General features: G+C 46.8%; 1 protein-coding gene across 1 annotated transcript; it reads left to right on the top strand.

The window, feature by feature from the left end:
• Positions 1–9,248: 9,248 nt before the first annotated feature.
• Positions 9,249–15,240, top strand: ETFBKMT (electron transfer flavoprotein subunit beta lysine methyltransferase). Its single transcript, XM_035550863.2, has 4 exons — positions 9,249–9,291; positions 10,844–11,281; positions 13,493–13,623; positions 14,321–15,240. Exons 2-4 carry the CDS (start codon positions 10,965–10,967, stop codon positions 14,686–14,688), a joined length of 816 nt encoding a protein of 271 aa, XP_035406756.1. The 5' UTR covers positions 9,249–9,291; positions 10,844–10,964; the 3' UTR covers positions 14,689–15,240.
• Positions 15,241–17,726: the final 2,486 nt, after the last annotated feature.

Below are 17,726 nucleotides of genomic sequence, written 5' to 3'. Positions count from 1 at the left end.
ACACTAAAACCATCCGAGGCTCAAAGCAGAGAAGAGCACACAGCAGAAGCAGGGAGAAAAACAACAGCAGCAGATCTTACAGGAAGGTTCATAAGGCAGTTTTTATTCTTTGAGCTTATGCAAGAAGACTGCTTAAAACCTTGGAAAGGTATTTGCTGCCTGAGGCTTTAAAACCAAACACACCCGATCACTAGCCATAAAACATAAAGCAAAGAACATTTCCTCTGGCACAATTTGTTGTTACTTAGAGAGCAGATACTGCAGGCACATATTCTAATATTAAATCGAATTATAATACCATTAAAGCAAGTAGCTCGTCTTCTATACTGGCCTCATATCTATAAAGATTAAGCCTGAATAAAAGCCCACGGCTTTCCTCTGTCACGCTGTGTAATTATTATTCATATAGCAGAATTATGGATAACAAAGGAAAAGATGACTACTTCCCTGCATCTCTGCCACAGGATCTCTGAAGCTTCTGTGATTTACAGTTTAAAGATTTAAAATGTTTAATTCTCTATTGTAGCCAATTCCATTTTATTCATTTTATGTACATCCATCACATATGTGCCCTTTACATTGCAAAGACATCTAGACACATTCAACTCTTATCTGCTTTTGGACAGGATCCTCAGGGGGGAGGTTTCACAAGGCAACCAAAATGATTCAATAGCCGATTGCACCTTCTTTTCCCCTCCATCCCACCGCTGGCCCTACATGCTTTCTTCTCAAAAAACCTGCAGTATTTTCCACCTCCTTGGCAAGTGCAGCTAGCCCAATTTCAGGGAACTGATCCTACAGCACAGGCAAGGATGGGGATACGTAGCCTGTCTTCATTCTTCAGGCTTGGCTTCACAGCTCAGCCCTCTGCCGAAGGGGCACCTCCTCTTCCGGGCTGGCCTGGGCTCCCCGGTTTTGGACCTCCTTTTCCTCCACACGTCCTGTGCCAGAATGGTGAAAATCCGTGACTCCTGCCTGCCATTTTGTTCCACTTTTTTGCCTTCGATTTTTGCACTGAGATTGCAAGATGCACCTCCTCCCGCCAAGCGCCTGATTAGGTGGGCTTCCCTTTTCCCCCTCACCAAGTCAGGAGCAGGCTCATGTGCAACCGCTGCGATGCGGATGATTCAGTGCCAAGACCCAGAGGTCAAAGACCGCGCTTTGCTCTGTGAGGTACGCCCGCTGCTCTTTGCTCACAGAAGATGCACACGCCGAGATAAAACCCAATCAGCAAAGTACGCTGCTTACATAAATCACTAGCACGTCACGCACTGATGGAGGTGTTGTGCTGTAAGCGTGGAGCTGAAGCCCCCACGCAGCTTTCCATCCAGCTCTGACAGCATCACTCCCTCGCCGCATGACCTTGGCCAAATCCCTCGTAGCTGCTCAGAAGTGCCAGCCGCCCGGTAATCGGGTCAGCGCGCTCCCCAGCTTCAACAGCCCCCAGGAGCATGGAGCAAACGCCGCTTCTCCCCTGCCCTAACATCTGCCAGCACAAAGCCCCGTTGTTCCCCAGGGCGGCCCCGCTGGCAGATGCACCTGTGGGCAGCCCCAGCGTCGCAGCGCAGCGCCGTGCTGTGCTGGCAGATGCCGTTCCTGCAGCCCCGAGCCGAGGCAGGTGTTTGGTGTGCGGAGCAAAGCTCTCCTCTTTGTTTGGAAAGGGGCCGCGTGTTTTGGGCTGGGGGTTGCTCTCCGCTGGGGGTTTGTTTCCCCAGCTCTAAACTCTTATTCCCCTGATATCAGCGCTCCAGGACCCCAGCACGCGTTTGCTCGGGAAAGACCCAAGGAGTCTCGCCATGTAGTGTACCCACGTGAATTTCTGCCCACAGGAAGCGCTGGGAAAGCTTACAGAGAAGATGCACTCAGGCTGTCACATGTACCTGGCTAGCACCGTGGCTTTTCCTTTATCTTTCTTTCCAGTCCCATGTCTGCTGCTATCAGGGGGAGCGTGAACCAACCGTATATATTCATGCCCTCTTGACAAAAATCTGTTCACAAACAGCACGTAAGCTCTCTGTCAAATTGCCTTTGGCCACTGTACAAATGTAATTAGAGTCTGATTTCAACTTCCCCGATTTCAATTTCCCAACTTCCCTTTGAAGTCCTATTCAGTAAGAAGTGCCAGACACCCCACATCTATGTTACAATGCATCCTAGCACACTTGAAAGCCCAAGAGCGTGCTAGAGAAATCCAAATCCACTGAATCCATAGGCAATATACAACATGAGATCAAGGACAGATGAAAAGTATTTCCTGAAATGAATATGCATTTTGAATTGTTTCACTGTTTAGCAAGGACTGCTGCTTTGCTGCGTGCTGTTACAATAAACACATCATTGGAGTGATGTTGTGTTATCAGTCTAAAAGCAGTTCTTGCAAATCAAAGTACGAAAGGGTCTGTTTCAATTTCCCTGTTACAGCTTGTGTTTTTAGCAGAAGTCTAAGCATTTATATCCATGGGTTCAGCCATCTCTCCACCACTCGTTCTTCATGGCAGATAACAATATTTTGCCTTGAAGTACTTTGCTGCTTAGGATTCTTTCTACCAACGACAGCTCTGCTGTTCTGCCTTACGACACTCATGCTTTTGCTTAGAAATACTGGAGTGCAGCCCTGAACTCACATCTAACTGCAGGAGAGAGATCAAAGCACTTTGCTTCTCCTTGAGGATCATGTTTCTGGGTGACTTCCTTGCAAACCAATAGCCACAACTTATTGAAAACCGGATCCATGCTGAGCAATTCCAGCAGTTCCTGTCAGGCACATCCTTTGCGGGTGGGAGCATTTAACACCCTCTGATGTGGCAATAGGCTCAGTGCCTCCCTGCAGGCCAAAATGCAAGAGTTAGGGGGCAATCCCAGGAGTTTTTCCCAAGCTAAACCGGGGCACTGGCTTCTCAGTGCTCAGCATTGCCCGTCAGGGGTGAGAGCAAGAGCAGCAGCAGCAGTCTTTGGTGCCAGGCACAGTCACTGTGTTGCATGGTCACAGCAACACTGCTGCTTCCACTGGAACTGGATGCAGCTGCTTGCACGAGACCCGGCTCTCAGGTGTTAGAAACAGAGCTGTGAGATCAGCCAGAGTGAGACAGGAGGCTCCCAGGCTGGGTGTGCTGTGAGGAGCCCTGGGGCCGTGACAGGAGGCAGCTGAGCAGCTCTGCGTGTAGTTGGAGAGTCCAGCCCTGCTGGGAGCCAGCCCCAAAGCCCACCCAGGCATCTCTGCACTGTGTCCTCTGCTGCCACGAAGGTATCTCATGAGACCCCCCCACCTGGAGCCCTGCATTCAGCTCTATGCCCCCAGCACACGGACATGAACCTGTTGGAGGCCACAAGGCTGATCAAAGGCTGGAGCACCTCTCCTGTGGAGACAGGCTGAGGGAGCTGGGGTCGTTCAGCCTGGAGAAGGGAAGGCTCCAGGGAGACCTTACAGCAGCCTTCCAGTGCCTAAAGGGGCCTGCAGGAAAGCTGGGAAGGGACTCCTGGTCAGGGAGTGGTGTGACAGGACAAAGGGTAATGGCTTTAACCTAAAAGAGGGTAGGTTTAGATTAGATATTAGGAATAAATTCTTCCCTATGAGGGTGGTGAGGCACTGGCAGAGGTTGCCCAGAGAAGCTGTGGCTGCCCCATCCCTGGAGGTGCTCAAGGCCAGGCTGGATGGGGCTTTGGGCAGCCTGGGCTGGTGGGAAGTGTCCCTGCCCATGGCAGGGGGTGGTCTTTACGGTCCCTTCCAAACAAAGTCATTCTATTACTCTATGAAGGAAGCTGCAGCGCGTTGCTGGTGCACTGAGTCAGCCTGGAGAGGTCTGAAGCACAATGCCATTTTACGTGGGCTAATGTTGGTTTAAACTATTCTGTAAAAAACCTCCATGGATCTGGCCTGGTGTGCATTTCAAACCTGCTGATACAAAAACGTCAAATTTCCTTTATTCTAAGAAGAAGGGTGCAAAACACATTTTGGAGGTTATACCTGCATGACTAAGTATGGATGGGAAAGCCAGGGGAAGTAACTCTTTGTAGCGTATCACTGAAAACTGACAACAGGTCTGAATGCTGAGACCTTTTCCAATCCCTTGAGACCTTCTGATGCCTCCGTGTGAATAAGCTCTTCTCTGCTTGGTCATGTTGAACTTAAGCTCCAACATATTCATCACTTGAGTGACCTGGCTGGGGCTGCAGGGGAGCTATATTTCCATTCCTCTGGGCATCCCCGCAGCGGGATCATTTGTTTAGACAATTTAGACACTAGTGCAAAACACCAAAGAGCAGAGGTCCTGACACAGCTTGACCCTGAGTCACAACTAAGTTGCTTCAGGAACCTGAAACTCCCCCAAAACGTCATAGCAAGCACCAACCAGAAGAGGAGGCATATTGAACACGAACAGTTTCCCGTAGGAACTCTCTAGTGAATAAACACTGCCTGTCTTGCATCTGCCTCAGATCTCCATCATTTCCTCTGTCCCCAGATCCCTGCGAGAATCCAAATGTTTGGCAGACTACCACATGGAAGGTGAAAGGAAGAGTTCAGCTGATGCCAGGCTCTAGCACCAGTGGGAAACGAAAACACTCTGTGTAGTTCTCTGGCACTGGGGAAATACTGAATCAACTGGCTCCAGAGAACTGACGCAGCTCCTTGAAATCTTTATTTGTTTACCCTACCTTATCCCTGGCATCAGTTAGCACGGTCCTTAAAAATCAGACAGTCAAATGTACTTCTTCATCAGGGTTGATTTCTGGAGCATGCTGGAGCACTGCCTGGAGAAGAGAGAATGAATTAGTCACGGGTTTGAACACACTATTGAACAGAGCCCACCTGGCAAGAAGGAGAGGTAAGCTTGGGAAATATTGGCTGCATTATGATCCAGCCTGCAGTTGTGTTCTCTTGCTCTATATGAAACATTGTACTTCGCACTGTTGTTTGGCATCTCTGGGAAAAGCTACGGTCTGAAATCATGAGATCTACAGATCACCCGTGGAACATCAAGCATTGAGAGGATGCGAGGCAGAGCCCTGAGGAAGAGGCAGGCAGGATGGATTGTCCTGTTGCAGGAAGTCAAGAAGGATGAGGACATGGAAAACATCTTCATTTCATCCAGGCAGACTTAGACAATTACAGATTGCCTTGAGACCAGCTGGAGAGGCTCCCTAGTGCATGAGCAGCCCCTCTCCTCTCAGCTTTCATCTCCTTCCTTTCTCAGGGCTTTGCAGAGAAGTACAGACTAATGTGACGGTACAGAAAAATTAAAAAAAAAATAAAGAGAGAAAAAAAACACAGATAAATGCTGTGACAGCAGTCACAGCCATTCTTCAGCTCTATTTGCAGCCCTTCCTTCTTCCTCCAGGAACTCTGTCCCACCATAGGCTAGTTCCAGAGATGAGATACCCTGCTCCAGCACTGAGATACCCAACAGCTTCCAGTAGACTGCTGTAACCCTAAAGCTCTAGCCACCCAAGAGAGAGCACAGGCATCCAGAAAGCTTTTACAGATGACCATAGTAGCATCACAGTGGTGCAAGAAGTACAACAGGGACCATTCAGTGTGCGGATAACAGAAGGGAGCTATGAACAAACCCGCTGCTAACTATCCCCCACCAGCCATTCTTTGGGAGTACTAACACAGGCACTTATGTCACCCCAAAATGGCTCTGCCAACATCATGGTTGCTTCCTCTTAGATGCTGCCTGTGTGGAAACCTTCTTGCAGTCCAACCAGAACCACCAGCACACCTATGTGTACACAACACAGCTCTGGACACATTCATTAACTACAGATATGCTCGTCAGGTTCAGCTGGTTTCTGCCCAAGTTTCCAACACAGTGAGGTTTCACTCAGGCTAGCTGATTATCACAATATACCCCGCCTGAGTCAAGGTCTCAGTATTTCAAGGAGACTTCAGCTATTAAAAAATAGAGCTTAAGCACCCTTAAAAATATGTATCCTCTAGTTTTAATATCAAAATTAGTATCCCCACAACACGCTTACACGAGCAGTTAGCCAAATCTGGACCAGCACACAGTTGCATCAGCAAGGTACAACACTCTCTGAAGAGCAGTGAACACAAAGAAAAGCACAAACCATCTGACTCCATGTGTCTTTTGAGGCTTTGTCTATACTACGTAAATGGTCCCATGCCTGCCTGTGCATGAACATGAGCAGACGAGTGAGACCAATTGCACTTTAACTGTGCATGCAGGCAAAGATGCAAAGATGCCAAAATTAGAGATGATGTTAGAAATCAGAGTTTTCATCTTCTTGGTCTTACCTCTGCGGATCTTGCAAGAACACCTCATCTCAGAAAGACTAAGCCTACATTAGCACAAGGGACAGATTAATGTAGCTTTTGCTTATTTCACCCTATAGAAAGCTATACCTTGCATGCTCCCCTGCTTCAATCCCATGCCAGGCTGCACCTGATACCTTTATCTTTGCCAGTTGTTGTTCATTCCTTCTCCTAACCCAATGCAGCTGGAAGGTATAGGGACAAGTAAACCTATGAAAAAAACACATAATGCTTTCAGGACATACTGTATGTATGATTTGTTTTGTCAGGCTAGCTATTCCTCAAATGCAAAAGATGCAGTGATTCTGAAATGAGTAGGTGTGGATTGTACCTGAAGGCACAACAGAATAATTGAATTGCCTCTCCCTTACCTAGCTAGTGCTCTCAACTTCAAATTTCCCTTAGCCACTAGCTAATGTGCCAGCTGTATTTTGATAATGACCTGTTTCTGCAGCCTCTAGCTAACCACAAATTGATCCTGATGTGCAGACCCCCTGACTGTTGATATTGAGTTGTTGGGAGGCTTTTTATAAATCAACAGCACTCCAAATGAATCCATATTCCCTTCTGTGAATTTCCACTGAGGTCCTTCTTTTGAAGTGAACGATGGCAGTTGGCCTTGCAAGAAGAGCTCTGGAAAATGGGGCTGTAGATTCAGTTTTAAAAGGCAGGAGAGAAGGAATAAGCTGGGGTTATCAACTGGCTGCTGCACTGCAGGTCTTTCTTACCTTGAGTTTAACCTTTGTACCTGCAATGTCTCATGAGTCACAGGTTCCTTAATATGAAGGCAGCTCTTCTCTGTCTTCCCTTTTTCCCTGTTCTCCGACAGTTCCATTTGTTTTTGCTGTTAATTGGTTCAGACAAGATTCTCCCAGGGTCTCAGGCGGTTTTATCATCAGCCAGTAATCCACTAATTCCCTTGGACACACGGGAATCCCTTTTGTGTTATTCTACAACTGTCTCTTTAAAAGAGTTGCGCTCCTCCACCATCTATCAGATCAATGTTTTGTTGTGATTAAAGTTGTCCTTGTCCTCAGAGCAAATTCCAGCATAGTTACATTAGCTGGCTGCAAACTACATCATGCATTTGATCAGCAGAAATTCTCAAGATGCTGCTATCTAAACTAAAGCAGAAAGCCTTAGGAAATGAAACTTTTTTCTTTCTTTTTTTTTTTTTTTTTTTTTTTTTTCTCACAGGGATGGGTGGTGATCCTTTCCTGACATAATCAGCACGAGCATGTCCTGAAAGTCTAAGTGGTTTACCCAGACTTTTGCAAGAGGGCTGGCAGCTATCGTTGGTATCAGAGCCTTTTAATGTCATGCTTGGAGTCTGTAAGGGTTTTTTTAACTGCCTCAGTGGGGTGCTGCTCTGTATTAGAGAGCAGTGACCTCACTGAGGTTCAAATAGCTGCTGAGTGATACCATGTTCTGGGAGTTCAGAAAAACTAGGCCTGAGAAGTTACTTGTTAAAATGCCTGGAGACTGAAGATCAAAGTGAAAAGGCTTTCCTGTGAGGTTTCTCTGAGAACCTTCTAAGAGCATCAGCAGTATTTTGCAAGTCTCTTCTCAGCCATAAAACAAAATGTACAAGGCAGAGATGTATTATGTGATAAAGTCATCACACCTTAATGAGGCATCCTGAGCTGATGTTGATAGTGATTCTTCTATTACAGTACTGAGCTCTTTATTCGTAGCATAGTGGTGAGTGCCTACAGGGCACAAGGACCTGTCCTGAATTGCATGTTTTCTGCACAGCTTTGGGTATCACAAGTGCCTTCAGTGTCTCCCTCCCTGGAGCGGACCAGCAAGAGCTGCTGAAAGATTCAAGACCTTTGAAACCTCACAGTTCACCCTAATAGCTCCAAGAAATAATGTCCTTCCTGCACCTAGGCCACACTTTGATACTGATGTCTAAAAAGATGAGGGGCGACTCCTGCTTTACAGCCATATGCAGACAAGTAAAAGACATGCAAATATCCCTACAGCCCCTTCATGTGGTGAACAGACACCAGCTTCTGGCTGGGCCCTGGCCTTCTCCGGCTGCATCCTGGCTTCTTGGCAGCCCAGCGGACTGGGGCCACCTTCCTTGGGCATTCATGGAAGATAAAATAAAAGGCCTTGCTTTGCACCCTGGCGAGCACGCTTCACGCGTATGGAGCCCGCAGGTCACTAGATGGCCTCATAACCCAGGCGATCGGGGCAGATCCAGGTTTCGGCTGTGCGGTCTGCCCTTAACCCGGTACCTGGAGAGCTGCAGCGCTGGTGGCATCACCTCAGGCACCACACAGGAGCCTTTTCAGAAAGCAGCACGTGAAATTTGGGACGCTTTGTGCCACGGGGAAGCTAGGGAAAGCCTTGTTTGCTGCTCTTCTTGTCAGAAGCTGCTTCTATTCCCCACTGGGGCCTCTTGTGTCCTTTAGCCGGATCCGGCCAGGTCATCAACGAAGCAAAGCTTACCCTGTGGGTAAGCCTTCATGGTGCTGTGGCACCCAACCATGCAGCGGGGAACCCAGAAATTCTTCTGGTGTGTAGGGGAACGTAGCTGGGGAAGGATGGGATACGAGGGTTTGATTCCAAGCCGCAGTTGCTGCCTGGTGAAAACACACTTTATTGCCTCAAAATAAATAAATTTTAAAAAGCACTGAAGGAAACAGAACCATCCATAGGTTGTCAGGTGACTGTCGAGAGCGGAGCTGTGTGAACGCTGCAGGGAGCACCTGCAACGAAATGGCGATTTAAGACACCCTCCCTCACGCCCCTGCTGTGGCGTTTGGGGTGGAAGAGAAGCGAGGGGGCCCTCAGCGCAGCAGCCATGCTGTTGGCTTGAGGGACAGAGGATGCTCGTTTCGGCACGTATCACGACACAGGGCACCGGCGGCCCTGGAGCCGAGCCCCCCGGCGCCGAGTCCGCTTCCTCCGCTGCCGCTTTAAGGGCGGGCGGCACAGCACGGCCCGGCCCGGCCCGGCCCCGGCGCGGCGCAGCGGGGCGGAGCGGAGCCGAGCGGCGGCGGCAGCAGGTAGGTGGCGGCCGGCAGCGCCCCGCAGCAGGCCCCGGCCTCGGCCCCGCCTCGCCCCGCCGCGGGGGGGCGGCCCTGTCGCGGCCCTGTCACGATTGAACCTCGGCCTTTCGGGTACGGGGCCCCGTATGCTGTACATAAAATTAATGTGCAGCAGTTAATGGGGAAAGCAGCGTGCAGCGCTCGCTGGCAGGATTTGTGTCCCTGATTGATGGCGGGTGGCTTCGTGCTTCCCCCAGGCAGATGGGGATTATGTGGCTCGGCCTTGGAGAGGAATGTCTTATTCGTTAATTACGCTCGTTAATTGCGTGGACTCTGCTGAATGGCGTTCTCAGACGTGGAGAAATGCAAAACGTTGTCACAGGTGTTTGTTTGTAATGAAAATACAAAAGCCTTCAGCCAGTGATTAAAGCCAAGATTTGACTGGGCTGGCAACCTAAATGGCATGCGTTGGGGGAGCTCGGTGCACAGCTTAAGGTGTCAGTAAGCAATCAAACTAAAGCAAAAGCCATGCTCGCATGACAGAAAATATAGGAGCTTTTGCTGAAGATGTGGGCAAAGAAAGGACAAGTGAAGCCCTGAAACACAAAGTACTCTTCACACACTGCTCAGCTGAGTGCTGCGGCTCTCCTTCGTCTGTGGCCCGGTTTGCTAATGGAGGCTGTGCTTCCCTGCTCCTTTGCTTCACTGTTTTTGACTCAAAAACCAGCCTTAAGCAGTCAGAAGACCCCCGAGCGTGAGCTCGTCCAGTCTGAATGTTTCATCTTTTAAGGACAGTTTTGGGGAATGTGCTGGATTCTGTTTCTCTTGCATTAGCTCGGGGCACATTAATGCAGTTTCTCAGGTGGAGTGGGCTACAGCGGTGGAAGTCTGCTTTCTCGTGCACCTGAGAGCATCCATGTGAGACCGTTGTACCGTAAGAATGATCCTTTAAAATGCAGACTGAAATGCAACCAATTAAAGTGTTCTGATTAAGATCAGTGCAAGGGCTTGCTTTTCATTTTCGAGCTGGCAGCCTGACAAACCTGAGGAATGTCTTTTGAGGAAGTCCTTTAATTGCTTGCCTTTAGTGTAAAAAGATGCTTTTGCGTAAACTCACCACATTTATAAAACTTGTAATTAGTGGTGTCTCTCAGAAAACATACTGATAGCTTTTGCCATGTCCATAGGTCCTGTAATGCCAAAGCCCTACTGCAAAACCTGAAGATTCAATGGAAGAAACTGAAGTGGGAGTAGCCTGCTTTGCATGTATCTTCAAGGTGGAGGGAAGGAGATGTTAAAAGGCTGCACGTTTAATTTTTGGCTGTTGGCTTTCCCACTAACTGGTTGTTTCTCACTGAATATGTTTATAGCGTTCTCCCCAGTGGGTCTTGTGACAGCTCCTTCCTTATGTACCACTTCCTGCAGGCTTCGAAGGCTCTCCGGGGCAGGGGCACGACACAAGTTCATGACAGCACAACAACACGGAAACCTCCGCTTCCTAAAGCCCTGGTGGTGCACAGACATGCATAGTCATGGCAACATCACTTACATAGCGTTATTTCCCTTTCAGGAATCATCATCTGTCACTATGAAAAACAGCATCCTGTGAGTTTTCTTCAAGGTGCCTCGTCATCCGTCTCAGATAAGCTGTGCTCCAAGCTGTCCTGGGGAGGGCTTGTCCCTGGGGAGAGATGGCCTTCCGTGGCTGGAGGCGGCTCCTGCTGGGCAGGCAGAACGTCCTGGCCAGGGCTTGGAGGAGCAGGAGGGGAGCCCCCTCGCTGCGCTGGAAGCGCTGCCGCCACTGGAGTGCTGGCAGGACTTTGGACCCCGAGGTGAGGGCGTTTTTGGAGGAGAACACGGAGGTCACCAGCAGCGGACACCTCACGCCAGAGATACGACTGCGCCTCCTCACCCCTCGCTGCAGGTTCTGGAGGGAAAAGCCTGACCTGTGGCCTTACGGGGACCCGTTCTGGGCAATTTACTGGCCAGGAGGCCAAGCCCTGTCCAGGTACGCAGCAGACATCACTGAAAACGCTCGGTCCAGTCTGATGCTGGCCAGGAGGTCAGGCCTGGCTCTGGCTGTAGTGATTTATATTGATATGTAGTTGCCTTGTATGAGAGCACGTCATCCACGCTCCTCTCTGCTTATACAGGATAGAAGCAATCTTCTGGTTGGCTGTGAAGCTTCAGCACCTGCTATATGTAGAGTAGCTAAGAGCTCTTACATTGAAATCTGTTGTCTTCCATGGAGTTGCATGCGTTGACCACAGGGCTGAATTTGGATCTGTGGAAGAGCTGTGCATTTGCCATCAAAACCTAGCAGGGCGTTTAGTTCTATCACCCGTTGTCACTCCTAACAGACAGGTGGCTGTTTTGTGGTGACATGTTGCTGCTGTTGTTGTTGGAGACAGACAGGAGAGTGGATGTGTGTCTAGTCAGTTGAGAAAAGTAGGTCTGTGCTGATGCACTTGGAGTGCTGGCTAGCCTGAGTCAGTCTCTTCCTTTAGGATCTCAGCAGCCTTGTTATCAAGCCTTACTGACTGTCTTCTAATCACATCAGAAGCCACACTTTTATTTTTGCCACCTCCTATAGAAATGCATTTGAATGTTGCTGATATTCCTGATTCCCAGGAACTAGTTAGAGTTCTCTTCTTCTGTAAAATTAAATATCTTACTTTGAGTAACAGAAAAAAATTTAATTATAATGAAGTACAAACTGTCAGATATTCTTACATAGATGAAATGGGAGGATCTGAACTGGGGCTTTACTGTTTTTCTGCAGGGAAGTGTAAATAGGAAGGCACTTTCAGCCAGGAAAAAGATGGGTTGTGCAGTTACATTGTTGATTAGCCTGCCATTTAGACAAATTAGGATGCTTCTAAACAGTGCAAGATTGAATAAGATAAGGTAATCTCTATATCTTGTTATTATACAATTTATGTGCCCTGATATTTGGGTAGCAATACTAATCATCTGGCATTTCACCACTTGATTGTCTTACTGTTTATGCCCTTGTTTTAATGCATTGGGCATGTCAGAAATTAGCTGTGTAATCTGAAAAAGTAAAACAAAACCAGGAACCTGAAAACATACTTTTTCTTTAACCGTGCTTGTTTCACAGTTGGCATTTCCGCATCAGGAGTCTCCTGTTTCAAGCTACCCCTCTCCGTAACATAGGATGCCTTGTTATCCCAGCATGGCAGCCGGCAGTCTCCGCTGCTGCGTAACGTGGCGTGTCCCTGCCAGGGGACGCAGTCGGTTCCGGCTGCCCTAAGTCACCGCAGTCATTAGGGGAAACTTGAGAAGCACTCGGCTGGAAACGCAGCACTTGCTGTGCTTGGGCCAGACCATGCTCTCTACACGTTACTGCAGGAACGCCATTGCAAATCCAAGCACAGCCCCTAGACAGAGGAAACAGAGGACTTCCATGGAGGTCCCACCCCGTCCTTTGCCCTGTTTGCCAACTATCGGCTGGCCTCAGAGGAGGAGGGTTCATGGGGCAGGGGGCAGTTGCCAGACTGCTGAGCCCCTCTGCACAAAGGTCTTTCCTGGATGCCCTCATAAACAGAGAACGTTTGAAAAGTAGCAAATAACGGGGCAAAGTAGTGGTAACAGCGTGACAAAGCTGTATGTCAGACCTCACAGGAGAAGGTTATTTTCATTAAAATGAAACCAGTTTCACTCACTGGTCTCATATCCCCAGCTCAAGCACCAAGCTGTGTGCGCCTGAACTCCCTGGTAGGATTCCTTGTGATGAAAGGGAGGACAAGGGGCATGGGATGTCAGCTCCTCCTTGTGTCTTGTGGGTACCTGATCAGGGTATTCTCTATCTTCAGTCCTGGTCCTCACCTCCCTGCTGCCATCGTGCAGCGCCTGGAGCCGCTGTTGTAGTCTAAGGGTAGGGTGTCTTCTGTGCTCCCAGTCCGGGTTCCTGGGAATCTGAATACAGCTGTGCTGGGATCTTGGTGCCATCAACACCTGACACTCCTGTTAGGCTTCCACCTGCTGTTCCTGATGGGGGTGGTGGGGAGAGGAGTAAAGAAGGGTGGTGGTTCTTGATTTTTCTATCAGCAGAGGCAAACAAGGAGCTCTGTACCACAAGGCGTATGTGGGACAAGCATCCTTTAAGATACCACGCTTCATTACATGTATGAAGTAAACTCTTAGAGAAACCTGCATAACTTGTGTATTGCACTAACAGCTTTTCTTTTAAATCCAGGTATATTCTAGATAATCCACGCGTTGTTAAGGGGCGATCTGTTTTGGATCTTGGAAGTGGATGTGGAGCAACAGCGATAGCTGCTGTGATGAGTGGTGCATCTCAAGTCCTTGCTAATGACATTGACCCTAGTAAGGCCTGCTTTTCGCATCTCTCTGTGAAGACCTTTATTGTTTTTAAAGTGTGTTTAACAACGACTTTTCTTTGATTCACTTGGCAGAAATTCAGTTTCCAAACAGAGTTCAGTGAGTGCTAAAAAGATGAATGGATTTTGCCAGTGTTAGAAGCTGGGTTGCACCAAGAATCTGCATAGCTTCTCAGAGTGAACAAAGTCTCTGTCAAACATGTCCTATACACCATCACAGCTGGTTTGGAAGAGAATCCCAAGTGTAGGTGGCAAGCTGATTTCTCTGTAGGACCATAGCATTTTTCCTGCAGTTTCATATGTTAGGGCCTGCATTTTGCCTTTTTCTCCCTGCAGGTTTTGTTTTCCCTTAAATGACTTTTGAATTCAGTTTGTTCATAGTTTGATTACTCCTCGATTAGGGAGGAAGTATATTCATAGGTTGAGACAGAGGGCTATTCTAGTTTGATTCCTGGACTGCCCTTCGTTTCCAGTACGGATAGTACTTCCCTAGGTTGTGGTGTGGTGATAAAATTTCATCACTTCATGCTAGATTTTGACCCATAATGAAAGCTGTGGAAGCCCCTAGACTGGATAAACAAAAATAATTAAGAAATGAAATTGAAAAATGCTTCAAAGAAACTTGCAAGGGGGCTGAATGGCAGAATCCTAAAACGTTCTTACTCTGTGACTTTTTTCTTCAGTTGCAGGCATGGCAATGAGGTTGAACTGCGAACTGAACCACCTGGATCCCTTCCCCATCGCCATTAAGAATATCATTAGCTCGGACGCTGGCAAGTGGGACCTCATTGTTCTGGGCGATATGTTTTATGATGAACAACTTGCTGACGGTCTTCATCGCTGGCTGAGGAAATGCATCAGGATGCATGAAACTGAAGTGCTGATTGGTGACCCTGGCAGGTATCAGTTTTTAAGCCACAGCATTCACAACCAGCTCCACAAAGTGATAGAATATTCACTTCCTGAGTATACCAGACAGGAAAACAATGGATTAACATCAAGTATCGTCTGGAGTTATCAGCCCTCATCAAATAGCTTAGAAAGCTGTTAAAGCTGGCTTTCTAATCAATGTTGTCTCGCTTAGGTGGCTTTTTTTGTAAGTATATAAAATGAAAATGGGAATTAAACATGGAACACACCTGTTAATGCCAAGTAGATTACTGTTCCTTCACTGTAGTGATTTCAGTCATGTTCATTGAGGCTTTGGATCTATTTGAGGGAAAAGCTACATGCAAACTTTCTTCGATGAGACCTGCTGAAGTGCAAATCCAAAGAGAAATTATACTTCAGAGTTTGCATGCTTGATGTTTTTTGTCTAATTCATGTGGTAGTCTCACTCCTTGACACTACTGTGAAATGTTTTAGACGTTCAGTGTACCACTGTGGGGAGAGAGGAAGGTGGCAGCTGAAAGATTACTGCACTGCTTTAACACACTTTACAGAAAAATGTATTGTTGTCCTTTGTATAACTCTGCTAGATTATTAGCTTACAGTATACTCAATTCTAAGTGCCTTGCTCTGTTTCTGGATATCTCTTCTGAACGTCCAAGTAACTAACTTGTGTCTCCCCCTTCCCTCTAAAATAAATCTATTCTTCCTTGAAGCTGTTGGAGTGGTTATTTAGGAGTCTAAAACATGTTTCTTGACCTGTAGCCACAGTAAAAGTTTAAAATACCTGGCATGATTAGATAGCCATAGGATAACACTCCTTTAGAGAGAACATTCAAAGGGCCACATTCCCTAACTTTGCAAGAGTAAAACAAAAGACAATTTATCATGAGGGGAAAAGGATAGGGGTTGAAGAAATCTTTCCTTCTGTCACTTTTCTAAACAGAACCACAGAATGGTTGAGGTTGGAAGGGACCTCTGGAGGCTGTCTGGTTCAACCCCCTGCTCAAGGAGGAACACCTAGAGGAGGCTGTGAGAGGCTCAATTTGAACCAAAACCCAGTGTTTTCAGAGCAGCCTTGCAGGAACTATAGTCTTTAGCAGTTTACTACTTAATAAGCAGTGATGGGGAACTAAAAACCAAAGAATGGAACGTAATGCCCCTCCAACTATCCAAATACCAGATGATGGGGGTAAAACTTTTTAACTGAAAAAGTAGGTGGCACTCGCTCATAAAACCAATGGTTATGAAATAGAAAGTTTATGAACCATCAGCTGTACATATGACATTCAGATGTTATAAAATATAATTTAACACGTTTTCAGAAATATCCAAACAGAAGACTTACAAACCTCAATATTCAGAACAATACATAAACATTCTGCGTGTTCACCCAAGAATTTACAACACCCAAGTACAATATAGAATATGAAGTGGTAAGTGCATACATGATGTTCATCTCCCACTTCACCCCAACACTCTTAAACATTTATTAAAAATGACTGATTTAACCTGAATTGAAACCAATTCCAGTAAAATTATGCTAGTAATAAACCCGTAAGACAGCAGTCTTAAGCTCTGGAAGTGAAAGATTTAGCAAGACTTACACATTAAACTTTCAAATCTAAGAATATAGTGTTCCAAATTGCAGTGTTGGAAGGTTTTTTTTTTTGTTTGTTTGTTTTTTTTAAAGCACAAGGTAACGGTACAGCAGTAAGTTACACATCTAGAAGAGGCTAACAGGAGAACACAGTAAATCTGCACGCGTGTTTAGGGACAACGTAAGCTGCATTTACCATCAACGTGACAAATCCAGGGTTACATTAACAAGGGAAAGGACAGCTTTGCCAGTGGGGTTAGCATTGTTTAAGCGCCCTTTGCTGTTACAGGCTTCAGTGGTCTTCCCCATGTAGCTGCTTTACATGTCCCCACGTACAATTTTCTTTTTGATGCAGCACTTGAAATGAGTCTGGCAACCATCTCTGCACACTGTTACATGTCCTGCAGGAAGAGACGAGGGGGAACTGGGCTTGTTCAGCTTGTGGAAGCGAAGGCTCCGGAGGATCTAGCAGCAACCTGCCAATACCAATTAGGGGGCTACCAGAAAGACAGCCAGGCTCTTCCAAGAGCAAAAGGGCACAAGATGAAACAGAATAACAGGCCAAACAGGATAGAAGGAATTTTTTTTTTTCCATCATGAGAGCAGTTAAACAGTGGAACAAGTTACCTGAGGTTGTGCAGGCTTTCTCCTCTTCAGCTTTTCAAGACTTGGCCAGGTAAACCCCTGATTAAGCTGGTCTGAGCCGGCCCTGCTTTGGGCAGGCTAGACTAGAAACGTCCTGGGGTCCCTTCCCCCTTGAGCTAGCTTATGATTCTGCTTAATCTTTTTGTGGCACCCTTCCTGAAACCAGGCCAAGCAGATAAACTACTGCATACAACAAGCATTAGGGATTTAGGCACCTGAGTTTGAAAATTATGCTTTCAGTTACACACGCACAAGATTCCTATGTGGATCTGCTCTTCCACAAGCCCTATAATCAAGAGAAGAACAGAGATCATTGTCAGATACCATAATATCCTTTAACATTACTGGATGCAACATATATTATCTTTCATGCAATTTGACCTGAACTTGAAATAGACTAGAAGACTTATTTCTATAACATTTTAAATGAGCATTGGCTATGACAAGCGTTAAGTTATAAATATATTCCTTATGCTTGCCTAAATTCATGGGTTTGTAAGAGTCATCAGGTCTGCGAGACCTCCCTAGCTAAACGCTACTATGTCCAAATACAGAATAGCAACATAGCGTGCCGTCTGCTCTCTGCATGGCTAGAATTACTAGTGTTTTAAAAAGTTTAATGTTGAAATCATACAGGTCTCACTAGAAATTCTACTGCTTCAGCAAAGCCAGTGAGCATAACTTACAATTGTGATAAGAACACTGCTCCCTCATGTAATAAACTCATTCTACATTTCTAAAATTTAATTTAAAAAAATGACTACAATTGCACAACACATAAATAAACGTATTTTCATCTTCTGGAGGCCACTGGAAATGTAATAAACTGCATATACCAGAACATAAACTCTGTTGAACTCTGCCATCCTGAGATTCATGTACTTAGCCACTGCCTGAGCCTACTTCAGTCACAGACAGGCTTATGAGGACCAACATTTTGTTCCTTCCAGTGATTT

This window comes from Cygnus atratus, chromosome 1 (assembly GCF_013377495.2).
Source record: "Cygnus atratus isolate AKBS03 ecotype Queensland, Australia chromosome 1, CAtr_DNAZoo_HiC_assembly, whole genome shotgun sequence".
Taxonomy (NCBI): Eukaryota; Metazoa; Chordata; class Aves; order Anseriformes; family Anatidae; genus Cygnus; species Cygnus atratus.
The sequence above is the reverse complement of the archived record's forward strand: the minus strand, read 5'-3'. Positions and strand labels throughout refer to the sequence as shown.

Excerpts from the sequence above, each read along its gene's own strand:
- ETFBKMT (XM_035550863.2), top strand. The coding sequence starts at position 10,965 with ATGGCCTTCCGTGGCTGGAGGCGGCTCCTGCTGGGCAGGCAGAACGTC. Across the intron at positions 11,282-13,492 it reads GGAGGCCAAGCCCTGTCCAG|GTATATTCTAGATAATCCAC; the intron begins GTACGCAGCAGA and ends TTTTAAATCCAG. Across the intron at positions 13,624-14,320 it reads TGCTAATGACATTGACCCTA|TTGCAGGCATGGCAATGAGG; the intron begins GTAAGGCCTGCT and ends TTTTTTCTTCAG.